Below are 27388 nucleotides of genomic sequence, written 5' to 3' on the forward strand. Positions count from 1 at the left end.
GATCAAGAAAAATGTAGTTGCTCTCGGTTCAATAGTCAATGATGTGGAACAATTCATAAGACTAAGAAATCCAAGGCGAAGAGTGAAGGTAAACTCACGGCATTTGCATTTCTGTGCATATCTACCGGTCATCTCGTGAATTGTGCCAACACCGCTATCGAGAACAAATGTGAGAATGAACTTATCTATACAAGATAGAAAGGAGTGCCTCACGTGAAAAAATTTAACCTCTCTATACCGGTTTCAAACTTGGATAGTTCCACCCTTTTAGTCAAGATTCGAGCTTCCACGACCGAAGTTTATCCTTTCCTCGAAAAGGTCAAAGACAAAGAACTTCTATTACGTAGCTTGCACTTTTAAAGAAGTTGTCACCTGCATGATAATAAGGACCGAGATTTCATATACCATTCCAAAAGATTAAGAAAACGGCCGAAAGGCTAAGAATACTTTAATTTCAATCCAAAAGTAGCATTTCCCAAAAGATCAATCAAAGCGTAACCGACCATAAACAAAAATACATGGGTGCCTGCTTTTAGCTCGGATATTTCACATGGCTGAAATCCGTCCAATTTTTAAGGAAAGATGATCGGGATCTTTGTTGCTGCCACCGAATTGATTTGCTTGATCCAACCGGTAAAAGCAGGGAAAACCAAGAAAATACATCCCGGTGAGGTACATTTTCCTATTTTTGCGCTCTCCTCTGCAATGCCGGGCTTAATCCACCGTTATCCTCCGGTTCAAAATACAATAGCTTAAACTTGCTCTTGTCCGATGATTGGACTCGACGGACAAGGCCCGCTTTGTGCTTCTTGTTCGGTTATAAATGAGAATAAAAGTGAGCACACTTGTTTCTCAACCTTCTTAGAACAAGATTGTCCCAGCTGAAGTGGATGAACAGCATGTCTTGTGACTCAAAATTAGCAAGGAATACCAAATGACTTGAGTAAATAAAGAAAGTAAGGTAAAGACTAGAACACAATATAAGATGGGTTGCGAAAATTTGAAAACATGCAACTTAACACAACATATGACCTTCAATAGACTGGAACGGTGGAAGATGTCTTGTAAAGTAAAACTTAGATAGGTGGAATATACTGAATTAAAGACCACATGAGGAGAAATCACATCATTCAAACATAGAGAAATTTGATAACAAGTAAAACTTGCCTTTTTCTCAAGTTCCGACAAATAGTTTTCAAAAAGATCCTCGTGATCTCTAGGATGTTCAATAGCCTTGAATCGCTCGTCATCCTCAAATATGGATATTGCTTTGCTATATAATAATGAAACAATTCATATAGAGCGTTAGAAGTGACATTACATTTAAATAGTACTCTGCTTATACCGTCTCAAAATCTTAATACTTGACATGAAATACGTTGAAAGGTTTCAATTTTATAGCAAACTTTACTATCAACACGAAAAATCAGTGCTACTTAAGAGAGAAGACAAACCTCCATCTTGTAGACGATGTTAGTTCTTTGGATTCCTATCAAGCAAAAGTATCAATTAGTTTCCCATCTTATTGTTGAAAATAATAGATTTGGGAGTACTATCCGTCTTACTTCTAGCATTTTCGTGAATTCTTCTCGAGACTCTTTTTGTTTAATGCGTCTTTCCTCGGCTTCCTGTTTTTTCCTTTGACCCAAGTACTAAAATACAAAAAGTACAAGTAATTACGATATCACTGATGATGAGAAACAAAGAGAAGCGTAGAAGAAAAAGAAAATGAAGAACCATCATTGTGAAGGCTTACCTCATTAAACGCTTGCTTTTTTTCTCCAAGTGTTCTCAAAGCTGCATATCTTTTGTCATTAAATATTTTTTTTTACAAAATCTTTGAACAACAAAGATCATTTTAATTTGGTGGACAAAATTTGATGACCCAGGCCATAATTTTCGTATGAAGTTCTCTTGCTACAATGTAATATGATCTGTAAGTGCAGGTGCAAGTCATCTCAACTGCAGTTTTCCCGATGGCGACCACCGGTACCTCTTTGGCGAAAACACATAAGAATCTCGGTGGTAACTTCACTTCAAGAAACACGAATCATATTGTAAGCCCTTGTGGGTCTGCTGCTGCAGATGCCTTTAGCTTGGGCTTCTCAACCACAATGGCTTGTGTAGTCGAGAACCATCCCTCGCCACAGAAGCCGCATGCGCAAAGCACACCTTGTCACCTTTCTTTGGGTCAATTACCCCGACTGAATTAAGTTCGTGACTTATCCGTCATTGCATTATATCCAATCTCCCATTCTCCTCGCTTTTATTTTTCAACAACTACCTCTCCTTCAACGCGGCATTGTGGGCTATTAAAGATGCGGGAGCTACAAGTGCCTTTTGCACAATGTGCGCACCTAGCCGTTCATCGGCATCATCAAATTTTTCCTTAATTACGAGGAACAAACATTGATAGGTGAACCAATGCAGCACCACCACCGTGAACGATCCCTTCCACTATGGCGGCAAAAGTTGAATTCTTTGCATCCTCAATCCGACTTCACGATCATCAAGCTCGGTTCCAGTAGCAGCACCCACCTTTATAACTACAACTCCACTTTGACAACTTGGCAATTCTCTTGGCCGGCTTTCGAGAATCATACCACGAGAATCGTCTCGGACAACTCCTTTTTATCCGAGCTATTCTAGCGTGGATCTCATCTTTTGACGCATCATCTGCAATTATTGTGGTTGAATCCTGGCGATGGTCACCTTTCTCGCAATTCCAAGTTGCTCAACTTCAGTATTTTCTATCATCAAGCCCAAATCACTGGCTTGGAACTCAGCTCCTGTTATAATGGCAATATCTTGAAGAAGAGCCTTTCGCCTCTCACCAAAACCTGGTGCTTTTATTGCAGCTACATTGATGATACCTCGAAGCTTGTTCACAACAAGGGTAGCCAAAGCCTCCCGGTGACATCTTCAGCAATAATAAGTAGTGGAGATCGCAATTGGGTTGTCTTCTCCAACAAAGGAATTATATCTTTTATCGATGAAATCTTTTGATCTGTCACCAAAACCTTTGCATTTTCAAACTCAGCAATCAACTTCTCTGGATTTGTCACAAATTGTGGGGAGATATACCCTCTGTCAATCTCCATTCCTTCTTCGACATCAACTGTTGTCTCAAAGGATGATGAAGACTCAATAGACAAAACACCATCAGCCCTAACCTTATCAATAGCATCGGCAATCATGATACCAATATCCTCATCATTTCAAAGAGATAGTGGCGGCAGACTTTTACGTCATCCGCGACCTCGATGGACCTTGCTTTCTTCTCTAGCTCTGCCACTAGACCCTGTATAATCTTATCAATTCCTTTCTTAATCGAGACGGGATTTGCACCAGATGTAACACTCAACAACCCTAATTTAATGATTTCTCGCAAGAACGGATGTTGTCATTGTCCCATCACCGGTGAGTCATTTGTTTTACTTGCAACCTTTTGTCGAAGGAGTAGTTGTGTTACATACAATGCTAAAAAAAAACTACCAATAATACATATAGCATACATGTTGAACACAATAACTAAATTTTAAAGTTCGATCATCACAGACAAGCCAAACACCAAGCGGTCAAATCATTATTATGCTCATAATCGCTTATGCCTCATCGGCTCATCCTACTATAGTGAGAAACACGAACATTAGTTCAGAAAATATATAGTGTTCGGTGATCATCATTCTTTGCTTTCATGATCATAAACTATAATGAGTAGAAAAGTTAAAAAAGGGCAACACACGAAGTAGCAGGGGGACTGCAGGAGCAAAAGTTGGTATATATCCGAGATGCCCAACAAGTATACTGGAAAAAATGTGAATCGTTATGATGACAAGTGCTCACCCTAAATAGAGGGTGACGGTGACAACCCGTAAGATGGAAAATACAAATGTTACAGTGAGTCTCTCTCTCCCACAGAAATTCTAACTCCATCAAAGTAAGTTCATAAAATTGGAATTACGTGGAACTTTTCAATAATTCCAAATTGTAAAACTCATTAAATATTAGTTTTAATCTCAATTCCTCAACAAAAACAAAGAAAAAAGTCCGGAATTATAATTTCAGTTACTATTCATAGTAAAATCTCGAAACGGACCTATATGTTTTTTCTCTTAATCCTATATCTGCAAAAACACTTTCGACTCTTAAACCAAGCAGCGCAAAACAAGCATTTTCTTCAACTTTTAAATGTGAAAAGAGCCATTTCTACTTTCGGATAGAATATTAATGATGGCTAATGATTTCAAGTTTCAGTTAAGAGGAGAGCATAATCAACGTAAGATGGTTTTACGTTCATAAAAACGAAGGGTGGTATCTTTGATGAAATCATTTGCCCAAAGCAGAAACACTATATAATTTCTCTACAAATTTGATTACACACATCAATGCCTCCTGCATAAAACTCAAAAAAAAAAAATCAAAAGAAAGGAGAAGGGCCAAAATATATGCACTAATAACAACCACTAAGCGATCTTTGAAACAAAATAATTATGTGTATGCGTTTTTGGGAAAAGGGGAAATATAGGAGAGAAGATTTTAACAAGACAACTAGAAAATCGAGAGGGTGATTTAGACATAACAAATCATGATGCCAACAAACGAGCATCTAAAGAAAGAATATCCTACCTCCCTTATGAATTTTGCACCAAAGCATTTTCCATAGGATCTGCAAGTTCAATTGCACGAGCAATTGTTACCGAATCATTCACCACTTTTGGGCTACCATATTCATCCAACACAACATTCCTTCCTTCAAAATATACAAGAAAGATAGCGAGAAACAAGAATTTTGAGACCAATGAATGGTATTACTAAAAGAAGTTGTATATCCAGATAGAACTGAGTGGACATAGGTAAACCAAACTAAAACATTTTCTATAAGGTCCCTGTTCTCATTATATACCTCTTAAGCATATATCTATCACAAAAGGAACAATCGGATATAAATGATATACCTCTAGGACCAAGGGTAACACCAACGGCATCAGCAAGCTTATCAATTCCAACTGAAGAGCTGTCCTTGAAGCCTAACCAAAAGCAATTTCCTTAGCATTTGCACGCATAACAAACCTGGTTGCTTTTCTCGCAAATAAATGGTCTACAATTGAATACGCCTCGATTTGTCCTATTACTAAGGCTTCCCCGAGTTGGGAATTAGAGGATGGATGAAGTGGTGAGGGAATTTAGCGCCATCTTCTTCTTCTTTTTTTAACAAAAGCAAATCAAGTTGAGGCGGGATCGGACCCGGAACCTCCTCGGATCCAATTTGTTTTAACAAGGAATGAATAGCTGATGGAAAAACTGCAAATCGGTTTATAAAGGTTAGGCACTAACTTATTTATACATGAATTTTCAAAAATCGACTAGTTTTGAACACTATATAATCTCCTAGCTTAATCTAAGATAATTTTAGTACACGAAAACCGGAAGAGTTGTTAAAATGTTTGTGGAGTTGAAATGGGTAGTGGAACTTGAATTGTTTCTGAGTCGTTGGTGCGAAGGTGAAGAGGGAAAAATACACGGATAGTGGAGAGCGAGATAGCTGGATTAAAAATACACGAAGAGATATATAGTGGAGATCGAGCGAGATCTTTAGCGAGATAGTTGGGATTAAAAATAAACGAAGAGATAGCAGAGAGAGAGATACTTGGGATTAGAATGGTAGTTGCCATTATTGTGAGTTCGTGAATGATATTCCTGATCGAGATAGAGAGTACTGTAGAGCGGGAGTTCAATTTTTTTTGGACTTCTATTTTTTTTTGGGATTTCTGTTTTCTTTAATTTATTCCGAGATATTTGGTATAATAGCTATTATATCATTTTAGTGCCGAGATATTTGATATAATATCTATTATATCATTTTAGTGCCGAGATATTTGGTTTAATATCAATTATATCAGTTCAATGTGAGATAAATTAAATTTCCTATTATATCAGTTTTAGAATGGTGAGATAAATGAAATTTCCTATTATATCCGTTCCACAATGGTGAGATAAATGAAATTTCCTATTATATCCGTTCCACAATGGTGAGATAAATGAAATTTCCTATTATATCAGTTCTTATCCACCAGTGGTAAAATCCATATATTTTATCTCGGTTAAGTAAGAAGCGAGATAACAGATTTATACTCAGAGTTAGCACCTAAATTACAGGACATATTATCTCATTTACAGGACATATTATCTCTCTTATCAGCAGAACCGAAATAAGGCTAATTTTAGAACCGAGATAAAAACCTTTTTTTTTAGTAGTGAAGACATTATAGAAGCTGTCAAAGACACCATGTCCATTAACGGATAATCCATTTAAGAGAAGGCATGTTGGACATATATAGTTGTATATATAAATTAATGGACCTCTTCTAGAGCCTTTTCCCTTCCCCACCACACAGTTTTGTACTTGATATCTACTGAAGTCCACTCTTTCACCATCGCCAACAGATGACTTGCCTTCAAGGTTTTGTCATCCCGCAAAATTTGTTTGTAGCATAAGGCGATATAACCACTTGACACCACACGGTTAAACTCTCCAGCTGTTCGGCAGCCACATGTGTGAACGTTGTAAACAGTTTTCACAATCCACATATACGAACCATCAATGCTGCAATACACGTGAAACGGACAATTGGACCCTAACTCCTCAATTCAGACCCCTTGCATCCATATTGTACCCTTTCATAGTCCGTCCTTATTTTTGCTAGTTCAAAGTTGTTTTTAATGGCGTAAGTCTTCATGTGAAATGTAAACAACCACCTTTCAGTAAACACCATCCCCATAGTGAGTGTATTTATTTTGGGAGCCTCCAATTCTATTAGAATCGCATCTTCAAGAAGCCCATCCTCTACCACAGACTTTTTGTAGCATTGGGATTTCTCTCTTCTTTCTTTTAAGAGGGAAAGTCGTTCAATATTTCTCCCGTTGTCTTGCGTGAATTGGGATCCTACCCTCTTAGCAGCTGCACTTTCGGATGTTGGTGTAACACCAGTTGGTGCATCAAGGGAGTGATTTTCAGTATTACAGTCGACATTATAATGCTGCCCACGGAGTAGAGGAAATACTGGAAGAAACGGGCACATTCCAGGACCGGTATGCGGAGTTCCGAGGTCGTGTTCGTATAATATTGTACCGTAATTTGTTGAACATCTCGCTGCCCGATGACCACTATTTTCTGCACCCGTCGCGTCACTAGGTACTCCGCTGCCATCTCCACCTGCCATTTGAACATTATTATCAATAGACCTATTATTAAGGTCAAAACCACCTGCCATTTGAACATTATTATCAACAGACCTATTATTAAGGGCAAAATCACCTGACTCATCAATTAGGTCATCACTATCACTAAACTCATCATCAATATCTCTAAACTCATCATCACTTGGACCATCATCACCAACACGCCCGTCCTCGACGGCAAGCTTTTTGTACCGTTGGGAGTTCTCTCTTCTTTCATTTAAGAGGGAGCCTTGCTGACTATGTCCCCTGTTGTCTTCCCTGTCACCACCACCACCACTTCCGGATGCTGGTAAAACACCACCTGATCTGTCAGATATGTCATTGTAAGTATTACCTCCACTATTATAATTTTGTCTTGATAGTGGACCAAATATTGGAACGAATGGGCACATTCTAGGACTGGTGTGTAGAGTTCTGAGGTCGTGTTGGTACAATATTCCACCGTAATTGTACAAACATCTCACAGCACCATGACTACTATTTTGTGCACCCGCCGCGCCACCAGTAACTCCACTTCCATCTCCATCTGTCATTTGAACATAATTTTCAAGGTCAGCCCCACCAGACTCATCAATTGGGTCATCACTTGGACTATCACCCCAAAACAAAGGAGTAGTGTCTTCACGCATACTAGACGTGTCAATAATATCATCCCAATTTGTATCATTCCAATTCGATGTACTTCCACCCAGATCTCTATCCCTACAACTCACCACTTCCTCCAAAAGGGAAGTAAAGTTGACACGAGTCGTTCTCCTTTCTCCTAGACCTCCCGACACATGACTTTCCTCTTCAGACTCACTATGCAGTTCTAAGGGAGCACACTAGCTACAGAAACTAGTTATAGTAACTCTATTTGTTGGGATATCAGGGATAATTAGCCTTAGACTACTCGGGACTTGGTCAGGTGTGAAGGTCGTTGTATGACATCGTTTGGGAAGTTCAAATAAGTTTATTTCAGGCACGTGCTGAGAAGGTTCAACATCTACTCCAGTACAATTGTCAGGCCCGTACTGGGTAGACTCTGCAAGGAACGTTTTGGGGACTCTTGAAACTTCAATACCATCTGGAAACATCACAATCAGCGAGTTTAGTGTCGTTTTACACACCTCTTTTACAGTCAAAACAATGCCGCAATCCTCAATAACTCACTTACCCCTATAAGTATCTGCTACACAGGATGCTTCTCCAAACTGAGTTTGAAGCTTCTCATCTCCAACAATGCTAACTGCACAATAATTTATTCATTGCACAAGTTAGTTCCTAAACGTGTCAATAGTGTACTGTAAACTAGTGTTTAATAACTCTTACATAGTGTCTTGTAACGCTTATATTGTACTTCTGACATAACATGTATACTGATTCAGGAAACCTAAGATATTGTTGTTTCGACCCCACCTATGTGGCAAACGTCCATTAGTAGGGGTCTCCATTTTTATTCGTTTAATCGACAGGGCTAAAGCCCACTTTGCAATACCATGGATCAATGTACATGCCCATTAACTCATGTGTCTAAAGCTGAACCTTAGCCATATGGCTTGCCACTAACATACATTAATTTACCTCCAGATTCGTTTCTTATCAAAGAGATAATTATCAATTGAGAGTTATATTCAATTACAAGAATACTTGAGCTACAAGAAGTCTCTATTCTATACATATAAATACAAAACTATTTTTCATAAAGAACTATGTTCTTGAGACTTGATCCCATCGATAATTTGAGTACGTAGGCAACCGAAAGGTACAGTCTCATCATTTACTCAATCACCATCACTTTTCTTACTACTTTACTACGTTATTCATCTCTTTCGTCACTATTAGTGTTTTAATCATATTTGGTCAAAATATAATTGGCGCCGTCTGCGGTTCTTATTCAACACCCCTTTATCACATTCTACAAAAATTATGACGAATACTAGAAGAGCTTAAGTTCTCGATACAATTACTGTCGATCATCACATACATGATGTTCAAGGTCAAGTTGGCAATAATGGACTAATCCTTCCTACTCCTTTTCAACAACAGGTTGCACGTGGCCCTACTACCGTTCCACTGATACACCAAATTATTCAGCGAGAAGTTATTGCCTCTGACGATTCTCCATCATTTGATGCGGATAATGTCAGTCCAATGTCTCGTGAAGCACTTCTTCGATAGTTCAAGTGTGTACGGAAACAAAATAATTACTACAAGCGTCATCTAAAACGAACCATTCCTCTTGAAGATGATGTGAAATCTATCGCACTACAATATAATATACGCCAATGACATCATAGCATATGGGATCGTTTACGTGGTGAGGATGAGATTCCTGTTGTTCACAACATATGGTCATCCATGAGTTATCGAAAATGGTGTTGTATCTGTCACACCACAACGTAACACACGCTAACAACATAGTTACATGTGTGATCGTTTACGTGGTGGTGATTAGATTCTCGCTGTTCACAATGGTTACCCTCAAGTTCAAGACGATACATACAGAATTCACAATGGTTACTTTTCACGAATCTCAACGAAACATATCCAATTCATATTTATCCATTGTCATTTCATAGTGCCGATAGTCGTTTCCTATTCTTTATTAGCAAGACTCTTATATCAGCTGAATCGAGACATTCTTGCATTGAGAAAATTACATTGGCCTTGTTTCATGCTGCTAGACGTCTTAAGCTTATTTCTAGGAAGGAATAGTCGAAGTTTATACTCAATATCTGTTGCGCAAGTTTTTTCGTAATGTCTACGAATCAAGTCGCAGAATGGAAAAGTTACCTTAGCGCTTACAACATTGTTTCTGACACTTATACAGTTAAACAGAGACAAACTTTGGTTTCGCTAATGGTTCATTTTCTTATTGATGATATTTCTATGTCGAACGTATTACTCGATGAGGTAAACATCGATACCTAATTGTCATTACCTACCGAGGGCAATGATTGTCATTACTTATTGGCTATATCAACTGATGGTTGGATTTACACCAAAGGTTCGCATAATAAGTCTGGATCCGGTCTTGGTTATGTCATCTTGAAGCTGAATGACGACATAATTGAGAGGTCTCTACATTTGGGTTTTGACGCCAATTATGTTTCGACCAAATATGATCAAAACACTAAATAGTGACGAAAGAGATGAATAACATAGCAAAGTAGTGAGAAAAGTGATGGTGATTGAGTGAATGATGAGACTGTACCTTTCAGTTGCCTACGTACCCAAATTATCGATGGGATCAAGTCTCAAGAATGTAGTTCTTTATAAAAAATAGTTTTGTATTATATGTATAGAATATAGACTTCTTGTAGCTTAAGTATTCTTATAATTGAATATAACTCTCAACTGATAATTATCTCTTTGATAAGAAACGAATTTGGAGGTAAATTAATGTACGTTAGTGGCAAGCCATGTGGCTAAGGTTCAGCCTTAGACACATAAGCTAATGGGCCTGTACATTGATCCATGGTATTGCAAAGTGGGATTTAGCCCTGTCAATTAAACGAATAAAAATAGAGACCCTTACTAATGGACGTTTGCCACGTAAGTGGGGTAGAAACATCGCCCCCTCTTTGGCATGTGAACAAAGTTCATATGGTAAAGAAAAAAAAAATCAATGAAAAAATGGAAAAGAAAAAAGAGTGAGCGGAATGTATGACCAAGTGTCGTGTGAATGCAAACGATATGAAAATGGAATGTCGAAAAAAATGCATGAAATATTGTGTATTAAATAATTATAAACTAATTTATATGATGATGCAATGTAATTAATTGATAGAGGGTGAAGCGAGAATTAAAATAGGTGACACAAAAAATTGATAAAGAAAACCAATTTTTAATCAGGATTTGCCGACCTTAGCATTAATAGAAGTATGCAAAAAAAAAAAAAATCTATTCAAGAAAGTTGTTTGGTTGTAGTGGCAGATCCACTAGTTGGTGAGCAAATATCCGGGTTTGATAGGTTGAACATAGAACTGCCCGAGCCGGGTTTAATGGGTTCGCATGATGAGCTGGATATAATGTGTTTGCATGATGACAAAACAGGAACGAGATGTAAGCTGACTTAGGGGTGTTAAAAGGGCCGGGTCGGGCTAGCCCGGTCCTCAAACCATAAAAGCCCTCGTGACTGAGGACCGGGTCAGCCTACCCCTAATATGTGTTGAGGGCCGGGTCGAGTAGGGTCAGGACATAAATAGGCAAGTCCTTACCCGCCCCTCGATCCTCAATTTTGAGGGCCAAATGAGGGTCGGGCCGGGCCCAATCAAATTATACACTACTAATTTACTTAATTTTTTTTAGTAGTTTTAATTTTTTTTTTTTATTATACTTTTGACTACGTATATCAATTTCAATTAAGGATATAACACTTATTTTCATATATTTAGAAAATGATATATAGAGATGGTGGAAGAGATGAGAGCCTTACATTTCCAATATTGAACTATGTTACTACGTTAGAATTGCATGTTAACTTTGTCTTTATATAACGTATATATCTCTCTTTCATTTAATTATAAAAAATGTATATGTTATGTTCTAATCTACTCCTTATTGAATACTAATTGTAGCAAAAAAAAAGTTGATATAACCTAGATAATTAAATTAGAAAACATATATGCAATGTAAAACAACAACAAAAATTATGAGGGCCAAGTGAGGGCTGGTGAGGGCCTAATGAGGGTCGGGCTCATGTTCCAGAACCTAAGCCCTAGTCCGCCCCTAATATGCATGAGGGCCGGGCCGGCCCGCCCCTCAAATCTATGAGGGCCAGCTTTTGAAGTCTTTTGCAAGCATTTTTTAGGGCCGGGTTGAGGGCCGAATTATCACCCCTAGGTTGACTACGTCAAAGATTCGATTTCGTGCTCAAACAAAACTATGCCAAATACAAATACTAATTGACTAACACTTCGAATATGAGTGTATAACAAAATTAAAACTGATGTGAATTCAGACCCTTTGTTCACAAGACAACTTTTACAACTTGTACTTATAGCCAAACAAGAGTAAAATAGTAGAAAGCAACAATTTGATAGTACATAAAAGAAACTAAGTATAGAGATATGCCAAGGATAAAATTTAAGAGATGGGCATAGAACGGTAAAGATCGCGAAGACACGACAAATCATGATCCGCGAGGAACGATAATACAGTGTTCGAACCAGTTTGCGTTACGAGGAGGGAAACGAGTGCGAGAAGATGAAGAAAAGGTTAGTACCGTTTTTGACGTCTGTGTAACAAGGTATTAGATCTGGTAGTAAAACAATCGAAATTTTCTAAGGTCATGCTAACAAAAGAGGGTTGTTCATCAAGTTTATCTAGTGAAAATAAATCTCGCAATAACATCGGCTCGAAAAATTGGCTAGAGATACCAATTTAAGTATTAAACTAAAGAATTGAAAAAAGTACACAAACTGAAAAATCATGTGGCTGACATAGATGAATGAATAAAGGAAACGAAGTTCAGGTACTTGTTTGAATTTCTTTGTTTTTGTCCTTCAGATATAACTAAAGCAGAATTCCTGAATATAAACTTGTAATATTGAAGGCTAATTCGGTTTGCTGATTCAATTCCAATTCATTGGCTCTACTTCAATTAGATCTCCATATTCAGATTCATACTTGGTTATACATTCCGCTCACTCTTTTCTTTTTCCATTTTTTTATTGACTTTTTTTTCTCTTCTTTGCCATATGAACTTTGTTCGCATGCCAAAGAGGGGGCTGTGTTTCGACCCATACCTACGTGGCAAACGCCCATTAGTAGGGGTCTCCATTTTTATTCGTTTAATCGACAGGGCTAAAGCCCACTTTACAATACCATGGATCAATGTACAAGCTCATTAACTCATGTGTCTAAGGTTGAACCTTAGCCACATGGCTTGCCACTAACGTACATTAATTTACCTCCAAATTCGTTTCTTATCAAAGAGATAATTATCAGTTGAGAGTTATATTCAATTACAAGAATACTTGAGCTACAATAAGTCTCTATTCTATACATATAAATACAAACCTATTTTTCATAAAGAACTACTTTCTTGAGATTTGATCCCATCGATAATTTGGATACGTAGGCAACCGAAATATACAGTCTCATCATTCACTCAATCACCATCACTTTTCTCGCTACTTTGCTATGTTATTCATCTCTTTCGTCACTATTTAGTGTTTTGATCATACTTGGTCGAAACAACTGTCCTGCCATTCTTTAAAGTGCCTCTCTAGTCTCCTCTTCTACAGGTTAAAAAAACTGCCAGAAACCAGAATAACGCACTTACCACCATAGCCATAACTTCTCGACATCGTTGTATGACACCTTCTGGGAAGTTTAGATTTGTAGGTTTCGTCCACGTGCGGAGAAGGTTCAACGTCTACTCCAGTACAATTGTCAGCCACGTACTGGGTGACTTCTGCAAGGAAGGTTTGGGCTCTAGAAACTTCAGTAACATCTAGGAGCATCACAATCAACGAGTTTATTGCTGTTTTACATACTTTTTTATAGTCACAGTAACGCACTTACCCCCATATGTATCTGGTACACGGGGCGCTTCTCTAAACTGAGTTTGAAGCCTATCATCTCCCATAAAGCTAACTACACAACAACTTAGGCATTGCACAAGTTAGTTTCCTAAACGTGTCAATAGTATACCCCAAACTATTTAGTGTCTTGACAGACTTGTTAATTCTCTTAAACGGATTATCCGTTTACGGACTTGTTACATAGTGTCTTGACGCAGCTATTTAAGGTCGTGAACAGATTATTTAGTGTCTTGCTCACGACTATATAATAAGTGTAAATGAAAAAGTTGTTTAAAACACTATATAAGCTGTTACTGACACTAAATAAGCTGTCAAATACACCATGTCCGTTAACGGATAATCCGTTTAAGAGAAGGCCTGGGAGCTCATTAAGATATACTTCAGTGCCAATAACAACCAAAGCCCACTTACCATTAACTTCTTTCGTAACGGGGAAGTGGGATGATTCACCTAAATCAGTGTTTGACACTTGAGATAGTTCAGATAGTTCGAGAATATCTGCAAAGTGATTTACTCAATTGACATATTAGTTTGGAAATTATCCATTTAATAAGGCGCAATGAAATTGCAAGCTTACCTTCTTTTAACTTATTATCGTAAACAAGTGATGAGCATGATAGTGGGACATCCTCCTCCATCAAATCTTCATTTTCCTTTCTGAAAATCAAGACACTACCTTCTCCACAAGTTTTCATTATGTGTGCATCCATCATCTCCTTGTAATCTTCCTCCTCATCAATTGTGCAAACGTGTCTAGAGAGTAGGTAGCTAAATCGTAGTGGCTTTATCTTCGTTACTTTTTCCAGAAAACCAATGAATTCTCCAACACTTGACTTCATACAACAACACCTAAGCTTTGTTGATCCACCTATGTAAGTTCCAATCCCACTTTCAAGAGTTCTGACTTTACCCCCAAACTTACATATGAAAAACCCTTTCTCATCTGCTCCTATTATAGTCACTGCTAAAGCCAATCAAACATGATTTATCTTATTGTTCAACACAGAGATAATGTTTCTCGAAGTCTAGTATAGTGGTGTCTAACTGTTATATAGAGACGAGTCCCAATAGTAGATCCGAGTAGAACTGCAAAAATCAATGGAGATGTGTGGAATGGCATGGACATAAACATCTACTTAGGTATACATTGAGATGGTTGTATCCAAACTGAATGTGCCTTCCTACCTAATCTCAATCCCCAGAAGCAGATGCTACTGTTTGTTAGAACATCAGAACTAAAATAGATATTTAGAAAATCCACAGTATCAGTTCACTACCATTGCTGATTAAGTGCAATACTCATGACAAGCACAACATTAGGAGAAATGTTGAGCCCTAGAGCATCATCTGTATAGAACTAGAGCATCAGTGTCTTCGGAGGGTTATATAGAGCTGATGTAAATTTTTAAAGTTAAAACAACTCCAATGTGAAAACTTGAGTTAAAGTTTGGATCTTTACTTCTAAAACACCCAAAAAATTAAATAAGTAGTAGGTTACTCTGAAGAGGAACCACTAAAGTGTCTTCTAAGTATAAGTTCGTGCCATGAATGACTAACACAGTTTGTGCCATGAATGACTAACACAAGCTTATAATGCTAGAGAGAGAATGAGTAAAGTGGAGGACAAGTAGTTATAATTTGAGATTAATGAGTCACATTAATGACCCTACCTCATTAATGAGGCTATGAATCACAAAAAGAAAAGAATAAAGAATAATAGAATTAGAATTTAAAGCACACCTTGTGAACAAGTTTCGAATCCAAAAGATCTAGTTGGAGGAAAACTTTGTAAACTTTTAAGGAAAAAGATAAGTTGCCCTTGGGATGTGTGCAAACAGTAATTGAGAATAACAAACCAGATACTAGGTTGAATTTTCAAATACTAGGTTGATTAATCCGAAGTCAAAACTAGGGAATCTCTCCCATGCATTTAATGCATGGAAGTGAGGTGTCATGTAGGGGTACAATGGGAATTTCAATTCTTATAGGTTAAATGGGTGATATCACTTTAATTTTGAATATTTTTTAATTTAAATGGTTTAAATGGGTTAAATGGGAATTTAAATCGGTTAAATGGTTTTTAATTTAAGAGACTACATAGCCAAATTTATAATCAGTAAAGGCTAAATATGAGAATCTATGTGGGCCCAAAAGTGAGTCCGACGTTGATTGTAGATTTTGGTATGTTTGTTAACTCGGTCCGATTTTTTAAGTTGGCCTTTTCACTAATCACTAATCACTAATCACTAATTCGGTAATGCTGGTGTGGTTGAACTCCAAATGTCTGGTAACATCGTCGGTTTTACTAGAGCTAGCTAGCAGCCTAGCAGTCAGTCCTATACTCCAATAGGCCAATTGAAGTAGCACATGCTTTCGATGGTGCGTTGGACTTTTCTCACGTAAAATAAGTCCCACATGGCCACATATGAAAGCTGGAATTATTGCATGAATCTCGTTTTGTCTGTTCCCCTTCTATCACGAGTCACTGCATAGATCACTATAGAAAGTTCGGAATCTTGAACAGAGACTGCTGAAAGTGGTGACGTGGATATATATAAGAAGTTTATTTGAGACCACTTATTCAGTTAGATTCATCGATCCATCTGGACAGCAAACATAAATACACATAAAAAATAAAGAAGAAAAAAAGAGAACAGATCAATTTCAACAACCCATTTTCTCTCTCTCTTTTTCTTCCGTGTCGACACGTTTACCGCCCTTCCACACTCTCTCCAGCTCTTTTTCCCTGTAAGTGTATCTCTCTGCTAAACTTTAAACTGAATCTTTTTTTTACTGCATTATGAAACAAGTAGTAATTCAGTGAATTTGGGACAGGATCTAAAAGGCTATCTTGGCATAATATGGTCAATATGGCTGATACAGATACGACTACCTTGGATTATTGGTTAAACTGGAGATTTTTGTTATGTTTTATTTGGGTTTTATCGTGTACGATTCTAGCATCTTTTCTTATATGGAGATATGAACGTTCAAAACCCGAAGATGCTTCCCCTAGACAACAGGAGACGACAAGATGGTCTTTATGTGCTGAAGAAGCTTGGATGCCATGTGTGAAAGGAATTCATCCTGCTTGGTTACTGGCTTATCGAGTCTTTGCGTTTCTTATGCTCCTGTCATTGATCGTTACTGATGTTGTTCTTGATGGCTTTGGAGTATTTTTCTATTACACTCAGTAAGTCAGCTATTTAATTTTGGTTTATCTTTATTGTTAGGAGAGTTACTACTGCTTGCTCTGTAAGTCAAAGGCGAGTTCCTGCTTGTGTGTGCTTAGGCATACCACACTCATGGTGCATCTAGTGAAATCATATTTTCTCATTTTACTCAATCATGACTTTTGTATGTTTTTTTCTCCCAAGTAATAAGTCTGCTTACGACTTGGGGTTTGTATATGTCACAGTGATTGTAGAAAGCCAACGTGTAGACATTGATACAGTTGTCCATAAGTTATAGTGAATAGGTGGTACCATACACTATTCACAACCGTATTCTTACAAGAATTGAGTGTACCATTGCAACTGTGTACTTAAATAGACTCAAGATTATAACCTTGTGTCTGTAATGTCATTTGAAGAAAGGGACAGAGTGGAGTGGGTGGTTCAAGGGTGTGGTTCCTAATCATTACTGCCCATAGGATTTATACTGTAATGGAGTATAATTTATGCCCATAACATATAATTATATGACATTGTCAAGCATTGATAAGTAAATTACTAATGAATCTTGTGTCTTCTTGTATTCGTGATATATATAACACATTTTGTTTTTATTAAAACCTCTTCATAAATAGCAGTTATTGCTCTTAAAATCCAAGCAACTAGGTCTTAAAAAATGGAACATGGCATGTCGTAGCCACCTGAGCAGTTCCATGGCCTCCACATCGCATAAGAGCCATCTCTATCAAGACAAAGCAGCCAACCCACCGTCCTTCTGGACTGAAGGCTAACATAACCAAACATAAAGGGTAATTAGCCATGGAGCCATAACCGGTTCTATAGAAACCATGTCCAATAGTTACCATCACAGCCACATATATAATTTTTTTTTTATTATTATTATTTTTTTGAAGAGGTAAACGATCAATATATATATAAACTATATAAAAGCGATAATTACAATATAGGATGAGATATCCTAAGAACCGAAAAACAAAATACAACAACAAGGAAAAGCAAAAATACAACAGTGGTTAAACATCTTGGATGATATCATCCCAAGAGAAAACAATTTAGCGAGTGAAAACTGAAGATACCATTAGCCAAGAGAAAACAAGATGGTCTTTTTGTGCCAATGGGAAGCACGGATGCCATGTCTGAAAGGAATTCATCCTTCTAGGTTACTAGATTTACAATTCTTTACATTTGTAATGCTCCCGTTGTTGATCATGGCTGATTTCATTCTTGATGGCTTTGGCATTGGTATAACTTGTTGGCGGAGTATACAACAATGGTTGAACATCAATTAAGTTTAATGAAATAAGCACTTAAAATTAGGATTTTAAACCTTCAAACAAAAACAATTCTCTTAGAATTAATATCCAATAAAAATCATCTAACAATGAAGGCCTAGATGCCTTTATATGTATTTACGTTACATGGACACACCATATCTATTTGAAAATAATCGCACAAAGAGACAATTTCATTTATATTATTTGGACAGTTTTGTCCCAGTTTTCATCTAAAATTACAATAGAGACCGTTAAATATTATTGTAATATTAAATAGATTGCAAGGGCTAAAAAGTAAATATGAAGGCTGACAGATGATTGGCGTGGGCAAATGTATTAATTGAGTTGTCTCAATCAAGATAATCCCTTTAGACTATTATGTTATTTGCCATCTTAAATTACAACATAAATATTTAGATATCAAGCTAATAATTGGTATATTTTAGGGGCAAAAAGTCTTAAATTTTTGGGAAAAAAATGAGTAAAACAAACGAATGTATCACGAGTCGCGCGTGCTCAAAACTAGTTTTGAAAATAACCGATCTACGTGTCCGTGATATGCCTGAATTTTTGTCCGTGTCAGAGACTTAGCTTTCGGACACATATCCGTGTCAATGTAACTTAGCTTTATATAATAAACCTTGTTCCTAATTCTAATTAGAAACCAAAATAGAAACCTTATTAAATAATCTAGATCTAAAACAAATAGGAAACTCTACTAATATAACAGGCTACTATTATTGTAATTAGAAGTACATCAATATGCATTAGGCATATTTTATTTCTGTACTCAGTAAGTCATCCATTTCATCTGGTTCATTTTACATCGTTTACGAAAATTAGTAGTGCGTTCTATGTAAGTCAAAGGTGACTTCACAGCTGCAGTGCGAGTGTTCTGCTTGCTGGTGCTTAGGCACACTAATGATAAAGTCTGCTTATAATTTGGGTTTGTAAATGCCAATATGATGGTAGATTGTTAGAACGTCAACATATAGAAATTGAGACAGTTGTTAAACAGAAATAGGTGTTTGAATGCATTCTATTCAGCATATTATTGTAATATTTTTGCAACAGATTAGCATAACACTACAACTAAATAGTAAATAAGGTCAAAACTTCAATCTTGCTGCTGTAATGTCTTTAATGAGAAAGGGAATTAGGCTTGGAGTGGGTGTTTCAAGGGGTTTGCTTCATAATCATTACCAGCCTTTAGGCTGTATATTGTATGAAGTATAAGTTGTGACAATAACTATATCAAAACTAAACTTTATCAACATGTGGGTGTGGGTGTGTGTGCACGTAATATATTATGTGGATAATAGAACATGAGAATATGACATCTGGGAGGGAAAAATAAAATTTTGTGGACAGATACTCTACGGCTGATATTAAATGGAAAGGATATATATCTTTGCATAGTCTATGCACGATTTGCTTGAATAATGTGTAGATGAAGAGTGACCCTACATTAGAGGCAAGCTCTTAGTCATTGGCTTAACTTGCAAAATACCAAGGCATAAGAAAAACAAACACCGAAAAGCACATTCATCTGTGTTGGAGAAAGATAATGTACATGTAGCAGATAGAATAAGTTTCTGCTTTTTATCTATTCTGAATCTTAAAATTTCGTAGACCTCAAGAAATTTATATAAACCCAGCACTTCTGAAAACTGTCGAGATCTATAGAACAAAACAAATACTAGTATAGAATAAAATAGAAAGTTTAGAAGGCAACCGGATTCGGAAGGAAAAACTACCTGAGAGCAAGCATTGAAAGTTGAATTAGTCCCAGTCACCATGAAGAACTGAGATCTATTTCTTGGTTATCTATAGAGATCACCCATCATGAAGTTGTGCGGTTTGCTCACTCGTCCTGTAATGACATGGGTATGTTGATATGTTTATACACAATATTTGTCAAGGTAAGTGCTAAATGAAAAATGCCATATGCACATGTGCCAAGCGAGAGTCTGAACATATAGATTGGTTTTCTCTCTTTCTCTCTAAGTTTGAAAATGCATAACTTTTAACCCACAAGGCTTTAATAATTTTGGTATTTATGGAAAGCATTTGCCTGGATCCTCCAAAATATTGGAAGTATGTATTTTGAAATGACTATGGCAATGACCCTAAAAGGTTTCTGTAAAACTTACTATTTCTCTTGTTGGATGCCTTCCAGATCATCAACCATGTGTTTTCATGAAGGTCATCTGATATAAATACTACTCTATTAGGCGTTTCCTAGATTTTCTGTTTTGAACTGTCTTATGTCTTATCTTATGTATTAACCTTGTTATTGTGGTTCTTTCGGTGTTGCACAGGTGGACTTTTGCGTTGGTTACCATTTATTTTGGGGTATGATTTTATAATCTTCGTAAAGAAACATTTGGTTTTGATCTCCTTGAAGAAATCATTGCTGGGTTTTGCTTTCTGTACTGGGAAGCATATCTTAGATGCAATTTGATTCGTGGTTTTGTGCCAAATTTGCATTTTTTAGGTGCTGATATCGTTACTTCCATCTGTAGCTTGGTTCCCTGCTTTCCATTTATGGATGCTTCCAATGTAACAACAAAGTGGGTGGTAATCATTTATCCTTTGATGCGGAGCAAGGGTCTTATGTGGCTCCTACATATGAGGGGAATGGAAACACATGTGACATAGACAAAAACATATGCATGCGAAATATCCAACAATATCCTGTTCACCCAAACGCAGGCAACTGGGATTTTATCTTTCAAGTTCTTTTCCAGGTAAATATGTCTGATAATTAGTACTGTGTAAGGAGAATACGGTGTGTTTCTCAATTGGTTTGTGCGTTTAACCCAATTCTTGACAATACCCAATCCCTAGAAACAGAATAAAATAGAAAAATGAAAGAAAAGAACAACACAAAAAGTTTATGCAGCTTTACCAAATAATTCGATTTGTGTTTTCTTGTGCTCTTATTGTAGGAAATCTTCCTCCCATTTGACTTTTTTTCCATCTCTTTCTCTAAGTAACTTGCATGTGTAAAGGTATTTTAGCCAATAAAAAAGAATAAATAAATAAAAATGTGTAAAGGTATTTTATTTAAAGGATGTTGGGGGTAATCGTTTTTGGCTGTAAAAGGACGCACAACAAGTTAGTTAGTGTATATCAGGGCAGATCCTCTGATTTAATGGGTCATGCTTACGATTTCTTGAAAAATACGTAACACTGAGACTATCATATGGAAAGAAATACGACGACACACTGACATGATACAAACACATGCTGGTGCGGATTATTCTATGAGGTAACCCTAACAGTAGAAGGGAAATAATAGAAAGAAAGAGGAGTGAGAAACAACTAGAGATAAGAAAAGTCTTAATTCTTGTTCTGGTTACATTTGATAGAAGGGATACGAAGAGAGGTTCTCCCTGTCCAAATTATGGGTCGTAGTAGGCTCAAGCAATGATTAAGCCTTATTTAAAACTAGTGGTGATAAGATGGTCTCAACTCTTGAGAACAAAATATATCACATGTTTAAGTGGAACTAGAGTATTAGCACAGTGGTGGCCCTATATTTAACCTGTGAAGCATCATCAACACCCAAAACTGGTCCATTATTTTGTGATGGAGGTGGAACCAGTGGTTGCGCCTAGGGCTATCAATGGGTTTTGATAACCCAATAACCGACTTGAACCAAATTGATAAAAAACGGTTTGGGTTTTGGTAATTTGATTTGTCCTCTACTGAACCGAACCGATAAGATATTGGTTTGGTTTCGGGTTTTCCCTCCACTGAACCGATGTAAACCGATAGGATGGCATTTTAGTAATTATAGGTTTTATCAATTGTGTGGCTAAAATTAATCAATTTGATTTAAGATTTAATTGATTTTATAGTTTTCGGTTTGGGTTCGGTTTGCAATATATCTTATCGGTTCGGTTCGGTTTAGCTTCGGATAAAATATAATATTTATCAGTTCGGTTCGGTTCGGTTTTGGGTACCCAATTATCTTATCTTATCGGTTTCGGATTTTCCAGAGCCCGACCCAAACCAATCCATTGACAGCCCTAGTTGCACCTCTGTTTTTGGTTGGAATTGTTACTCGTAAGGTTTTTTACCATTTGCGTGTTGTTCTCCAATTGTTTTTCTACACGATCCATGCAATCCGTTGAGGGATGACGTCCTCGAGTTGCTTTGTGATTAACTAATTCTAAAAAAAGCCGATTTTTTCTTCTACTTTCCCAAGGAACGATTCATGCTCCAATACCCAATGATGCGGATAAACAATTGATTCGGGATGTGATTTCATAAGAAAGTGGGTTTGAATTTTAAGTTGGTCTTTATCAAAGTCACGGGTTTTTATGTAATTATACATAGGAAAGAGCATTGAAGTGTTTTTATCTGTCGTGACCAAAAAGATAACAGTCAGCCTCAGTTGACTTGGACTAAAAGTTTATCCTTTATTTCTATTCTTTTCAATGACATCAACTCTCCATAAATATATGATTACTAAGGTCTTATTAGTAAGTAGGGTTTTACCTTGCTAGCAAGGAAAACCAATTAAAATGTGCCTTGTGTTAATACAGCTAACTAAATAAACAAAATTAAGAAAAAAAAAAACAATGGGGACTCCTATCTTGGGCTTGTGCTAGACGATACTTACAATGTCCACACCACTTTTTACCCCGAAAAATTTTTTCTTATACAACTATGAAGCTGATAAATATTCTATTTCACAGTATATACTGGATGAGATATTAATCTAATCACTCCTTTACTCTTTTAACCGAAGAAAATGCTTTCAGAGTGGTTGTTATACTATATGTAGTTTATTTACTATATTTCTCAAAAGTTTTCTTATAAAGTTTTTGGTCCCTGAGCAGATGAATGCAGGAGCTGTGATACTCACTGATTGCGTGTTCTGGTTCATCATATACCCGTTCCTTACTGCCAGTGACCACAGTCTGACTGTTGTAAGTTTCACTCTCTTAAAATTAAGACTGAACTGGTTTTTTGTTTTTCTTCTCTTTTCTCAAACTTCTGATGTAAGGTCAATGTATATAATAGGGTAGTGCTAGGCATCACAACCAATTTTGCCTATGTAGGTTAAAGCTAACTGCACGCCAGTGATTGTGCATTCACATTCAAAATAACTAGACAACTATATCAACTTTGAGATTTGTATTCATTGTGCATCACAAAATGCATTTAATGGTATGCAATTTGCTCTAACCTCGATTAGCCAAGATGGCTGTTAACTTGGTCAAATTCATTTATGGAATACACACCAATTATAATTTTGATTTCACGTGGTTCTCATTTATAACAAGACACTTGAAAATTACCATTGTTGAAGGGGGAAGAATGAGGTTTCTACTTACTATAAATTATTCTAGCTCGAGAACTCAATGTCATGCATTCCCTAATTTTCCAGGTTATGGGTAACTGGGGATTGATATGCAAGCCTAGCCTCAGTAAAGTATTAAGTGCATTCATGATCTTGTATGATTTTATCTGGTCTTACATAGTATATTAAGGTTGTAGTTTGGCCTGACTTCATGGCAGTCTTGGTACATAAATGAAGGATATTTTTTTGGAGCTTAAAAAAAATTTCACTACTGATGCACAATTATCAACGTGGTGTGTCCTGTAGAATTAGCACAACTGCTCCTACGTTGTATAACTTGTGTTGTCATCCAAATGATGATAAAGATTTTCAATGACGCTAGTAAATATTAAAAGTAGCATTATTTAGGCCGTGTTTGGTGCACCTAATACCCTTGTTGATTCATATCAAGATGCTTGCCAGCCTATACATGACTTATCTTGTACAGAACTCTACGCAAGCATGTTTGGTTTCGACTAGAGCTTCTTATTTGACCCATGATTTTCTGCGGCCTTGGTTTTTGGTAGGATTCCAGAATTAACTAAGACATATTTGTATATGCAATCTTTGATTGCTGATAAGCAGTATTCATAATAAATGGACAGAATAAATTGGAAATGAACAATAGTCATGAAATACCCATCCCCTCTGAGGAACACGATCTAGTGAGTATTCATGTTGCAGTTCATGGTAGTCTGTGCCCTGTGGACTGTGGTTGTGCAGAATGCAGATCTGTCGTGTGTTCTCCTAGATGCCAATAGGTTGAGCAATTTAACAAATATATTCTAGTGATGTGTATTCCTTCATCTTTGAGGTGTTTTATTATAAAAGGTTCAACAGTTTGCTGAAGACGTTGTTCATTGTATTCGTGTCTTTTGTGGCAGTTGAAGATTGTTACACATTCAATTAATGCTGTTTTTCTCCTGGGAGATACAGCTTTAAATTCCTTGGTAAGATTCATCACTCTTTTTATTTGCACAGCTTGCTGTTGTGCCAGTATCATGAGGTTATGTTTAAACAATCTTTCTTTTCAGCGTTTTCCATGGTTTCGGATTGCCTACTTTACCTTATGGACAGCTGCTTTTGTTATTTTCCAATGGGTCGTCCATGCTTGTGTTTCGATTTGGTATATCTCTACTTCCTTCTGCTTTCTGCATTTTGGGACATGCCACTCTGTCTTGTTTGTAATGACAGTCATTTTTTATTGTAGGTGGCCTTACCCAATTCTTGATTTGTCATCCCCGTTTGCTCCAGTATGGTACGTCTAAAAGGCCTTCATATCCTCACAATTTGTGCTAAACAAATCTATATGCATCATATGTTTTACTTTTATTATGAACATACAAACTAGGAGACTGTCTAACACAACCCCCCCCCCCCCCTCCTAAAATACACATACACTTACAAACCCACCACACCACACAGAAGAGCAGCTTGTAATGATGCAAAACTATTAGATGTTTCTATTTGGCTGTCCAACTGTGGAAATGATTTAAATTCTGTATTGGTCATTTAACTAATACTGAGGATACATTTGGGTTCTGTATCTTTTATTTGTAGAGTGCCTGAAAGCCTGCATTTTTTTTTTGTTCATCATCCAGACTAAAGTGGAAAAAACGGAAAAATGTTGTATTGCGCTATAAAAGAGATATCTATGAGAAATATGATGCGAATACCTGGGCTATTAAATCGTTGAGTACTCGCTGCTTAGCCGACCCGACTAACAATTTAACAATTTAATCCTCAAAATCACAATTAGGCTGAAGGCCCAATTAGCCGAGTAATTGTGTTCACTATTTCAACTATTTCAATGTTAAACATTGAACTCGACATTTCACCGATTCGACCAACCCTCGATTATGTAAAGTTCTACACTTTAATCATATTTATTTTAGTTGATTGAGTGTTTTAATTGTTTATTGATTGATTGGGTTCTTAATTGGCTTCATTATGTTGGTATTTCAAAGTTAAATATATTTAATAATTATTTGTAAAGAAATATAGTGTTATGAAAAATCGTCCGATTAATCCCGATTAATCCCTAACCGATTACACCTACTCGCTATTCGCTCTTCAAGCGAGTAGCGACCGAGTAGCGATTTAACTGCACAGGCGAATACACAGCGGAATAATATAGAAGCATATCAATAACTAGGGTTTCAACTCTATATAACATTCTTTCTCTAAATGACAAAGGAGGCTACAAAACTTAGATATAATAATACTACTTCCTTAACCCTAAGAAACTAAAAACTGTAAAACCACTCTAGCCGGGCTTTATTTTATAGGCCAACATGGCTAATAAAAAATAAATAACTAAAAGTTCTACTAAGGATGCCTATTACATCGATTCCGGATCCTAGAGAATCAAGTTCTTGGCGATGATAGATGTCAGGAAATAGGAACTTCTCTCTTTCTTCGAATGATTGGGATAGTATTTGAATGCTTAAGAGGCTCCAAAGTTCACCCTAAGATCCCAACATGTAACCAAAAGCAATTTAACATCCATGTTCAGGTCAACAGAACATTTGAATGCCACATCCCAAATGCATTCAAATATTATGTTTATATAAACATTTTTAGGACTTCTTGATACTCTACATAATGCATTTTAACAAAATTATGCAAAAGATTTCCTTCAAATTTACTGCTAGCGCACAAGCATCAGATCTTTTCTCTTAACAAAATCACTTTGACTGAACTCAGTGATTACTTACACTGTTCTAGTAAATTTTGTCAATGAGTACTGTTAATGTGAAGTTTGTCGGACCATGTTTGCAGCACCTTCGACAGGTAAACTGTGGAACCCTAGAAAGTAGATACTCTGGTGATTCTGTTGCGTCGTCAACCCATGCATATGTTTATTTATGGATAGATATTTGCAGTTGTCAATGTCTGTAACCACTTTCCTAACTGTTCTCATAGTTCATATCTCCTCACTGTTCTTGTGCATGCGTGGGTGTGTTACTGTGTTCGGGTTCTTGTGTTGGTGTCCCAAACTTTGTTTACTGTACATGTTATTCATGTACATTTATTACAAAATTCTTTAGTTTCCAGGCTACCACCAAGGGAAACCAATAATAAAATTCATCATTTTCGTCTCATGGATTTTGCAGGTACTTGATGGTAGCTTTGATGCATTTTCCGTGCTATGGATTCTATTATCTACTCGTAAAGATTAAAGGGTACTTTTTGTCACAATGTTCCCCTCATTCTTATCAACTTTTGAAGTAAATGCGCATCACTCGCCCAATGCCATTCATGGTCAAAGTGTTGCATGAACTGTGTTAATTTGGGCTCCTTATTGCAATCAAGCACCAGCTATCCTAACCTACAAGAAGAGGCTCCATAACGACACAGAAAAGGTAAAAAGAGGTTTTAAAATGAAAAAAAAAAGAAGGAAAATATATTTTTGGCTGAATTATTGTACAAGCTTGTATTTCAGATATGAGAAATATGATTACCTGATGAAACAAGCATATATTCATTGCCCCTGGTATTCTACCCTAGGGGGTGAGGATTGTACCAAATACAGAGTTGGTATGTCAAAGGATGTGTTACATACATGTTCGCCTGTTTGAAGTCCCAATTTTTGGGTTTCCCTTTTGAATCAACATATACAAGCCAAAGCTATTACCACATATGGCTCAGTCCATTTGTGAACACAATCCTTTAGACCAGAGAGCTCGTTCTGCTGGAGTCTGAAGTGATTGTGATTGGCATTGGTGCAAAACTCTGATCGTTCTAGAATATCTATGGTGAACGACGAGTGAGATTGTTATATTAATC

At 36.8% G+C, this 27388-nt stretch overlaps 1 protein-coding gene and 1 pseudogene across 2 annotated transcripts; one reads left to right on the forward strand and one right to left on the reverse strand.

Annotated features, from left to right (window-relative positions):
* Nucleotides 1-2050: 2050 nt before the first annotated feature.
* On the reverse strand, nt 2051-5196 carry LOC147497752 (ruBisCO large subunit-binding protein subunit alpha-like; annotated as a pseudogene).
* Nucleotides 5197-16354: 11158 nt separating this feature from the next.
* On the forward strand, nt 16355-27165 carry LOC147497753 (uncharacterized). Of its 2 annotated transcripts, none has more exons than XM_086560076.1 (9): nt 16355-16523; nt 16611-16968; nt 20565-20598; nt 20769-20993; nt 23097-23186; nt 24484-24549; nt 24634-24725; nt 24810-24857; nt 26716-27165. In XM_086560076.1, the coding sequence occupies exons 2-9, from the start codon at nt 16637-16639 to the stop codon at nt 26831-26833; spliced, it is 1005 nt and encodes a 334-aa protein (XP_086416202.1). In that variant the 5' UTR covers nt 16355-16523; nt 16611-16636; the 3' UTR covers nt 26834-27165. The 2 variants fall into 2 exon arrangements, with proteins under 2 accessions (XP_086416202.1, XP_086416203.1); XM_086560077.1 differs by having other exon boundaries at nt 16400-16523; nt 16621-16968.
* Nucleotides 27166-27388: the final 223 nt, after the last annotated feature.

The sequence above is a fragment of the Coptis chinensis genome, chromosome 5, assembly GCF_015680905.1.
Source record: "Coptis chinensis isolate HL-2020 chromosome 5, ASM1568090v1, whole genome shotgun sequence".
NCBI lineage: Eukaryota > Viridiplantae > Streptophyta > Magnoliopsida > Ranunculales > Ranunculaceae > Coptis > Coptis chinensis.

Excerpts from the sequence above, each read along its gene's own strand:
- LOC147497753 (XM_086560076.1), top strand. The coding sequence starts at position 16,637 with ATGGTCAATATGGCTGATACAGATACGACTACCTTGGATTATTGGTTA. Across the intron at positions 20,599-20,768 it reads TGGTTACCATTTATTTTGGG|CTTGGTTCCCTGCTTTCCAT; the intron begins GTATGATTTTAT and ends TTCCATCTGTAG. Across the intron at positions 24,858-26,715 it reads TCCCCGTTTGCTCCAGTATG|GTACTTGATGGTAGCTTTGA; the intron begins GTACGTCTAAAA and ends TGGATTTTGCAG.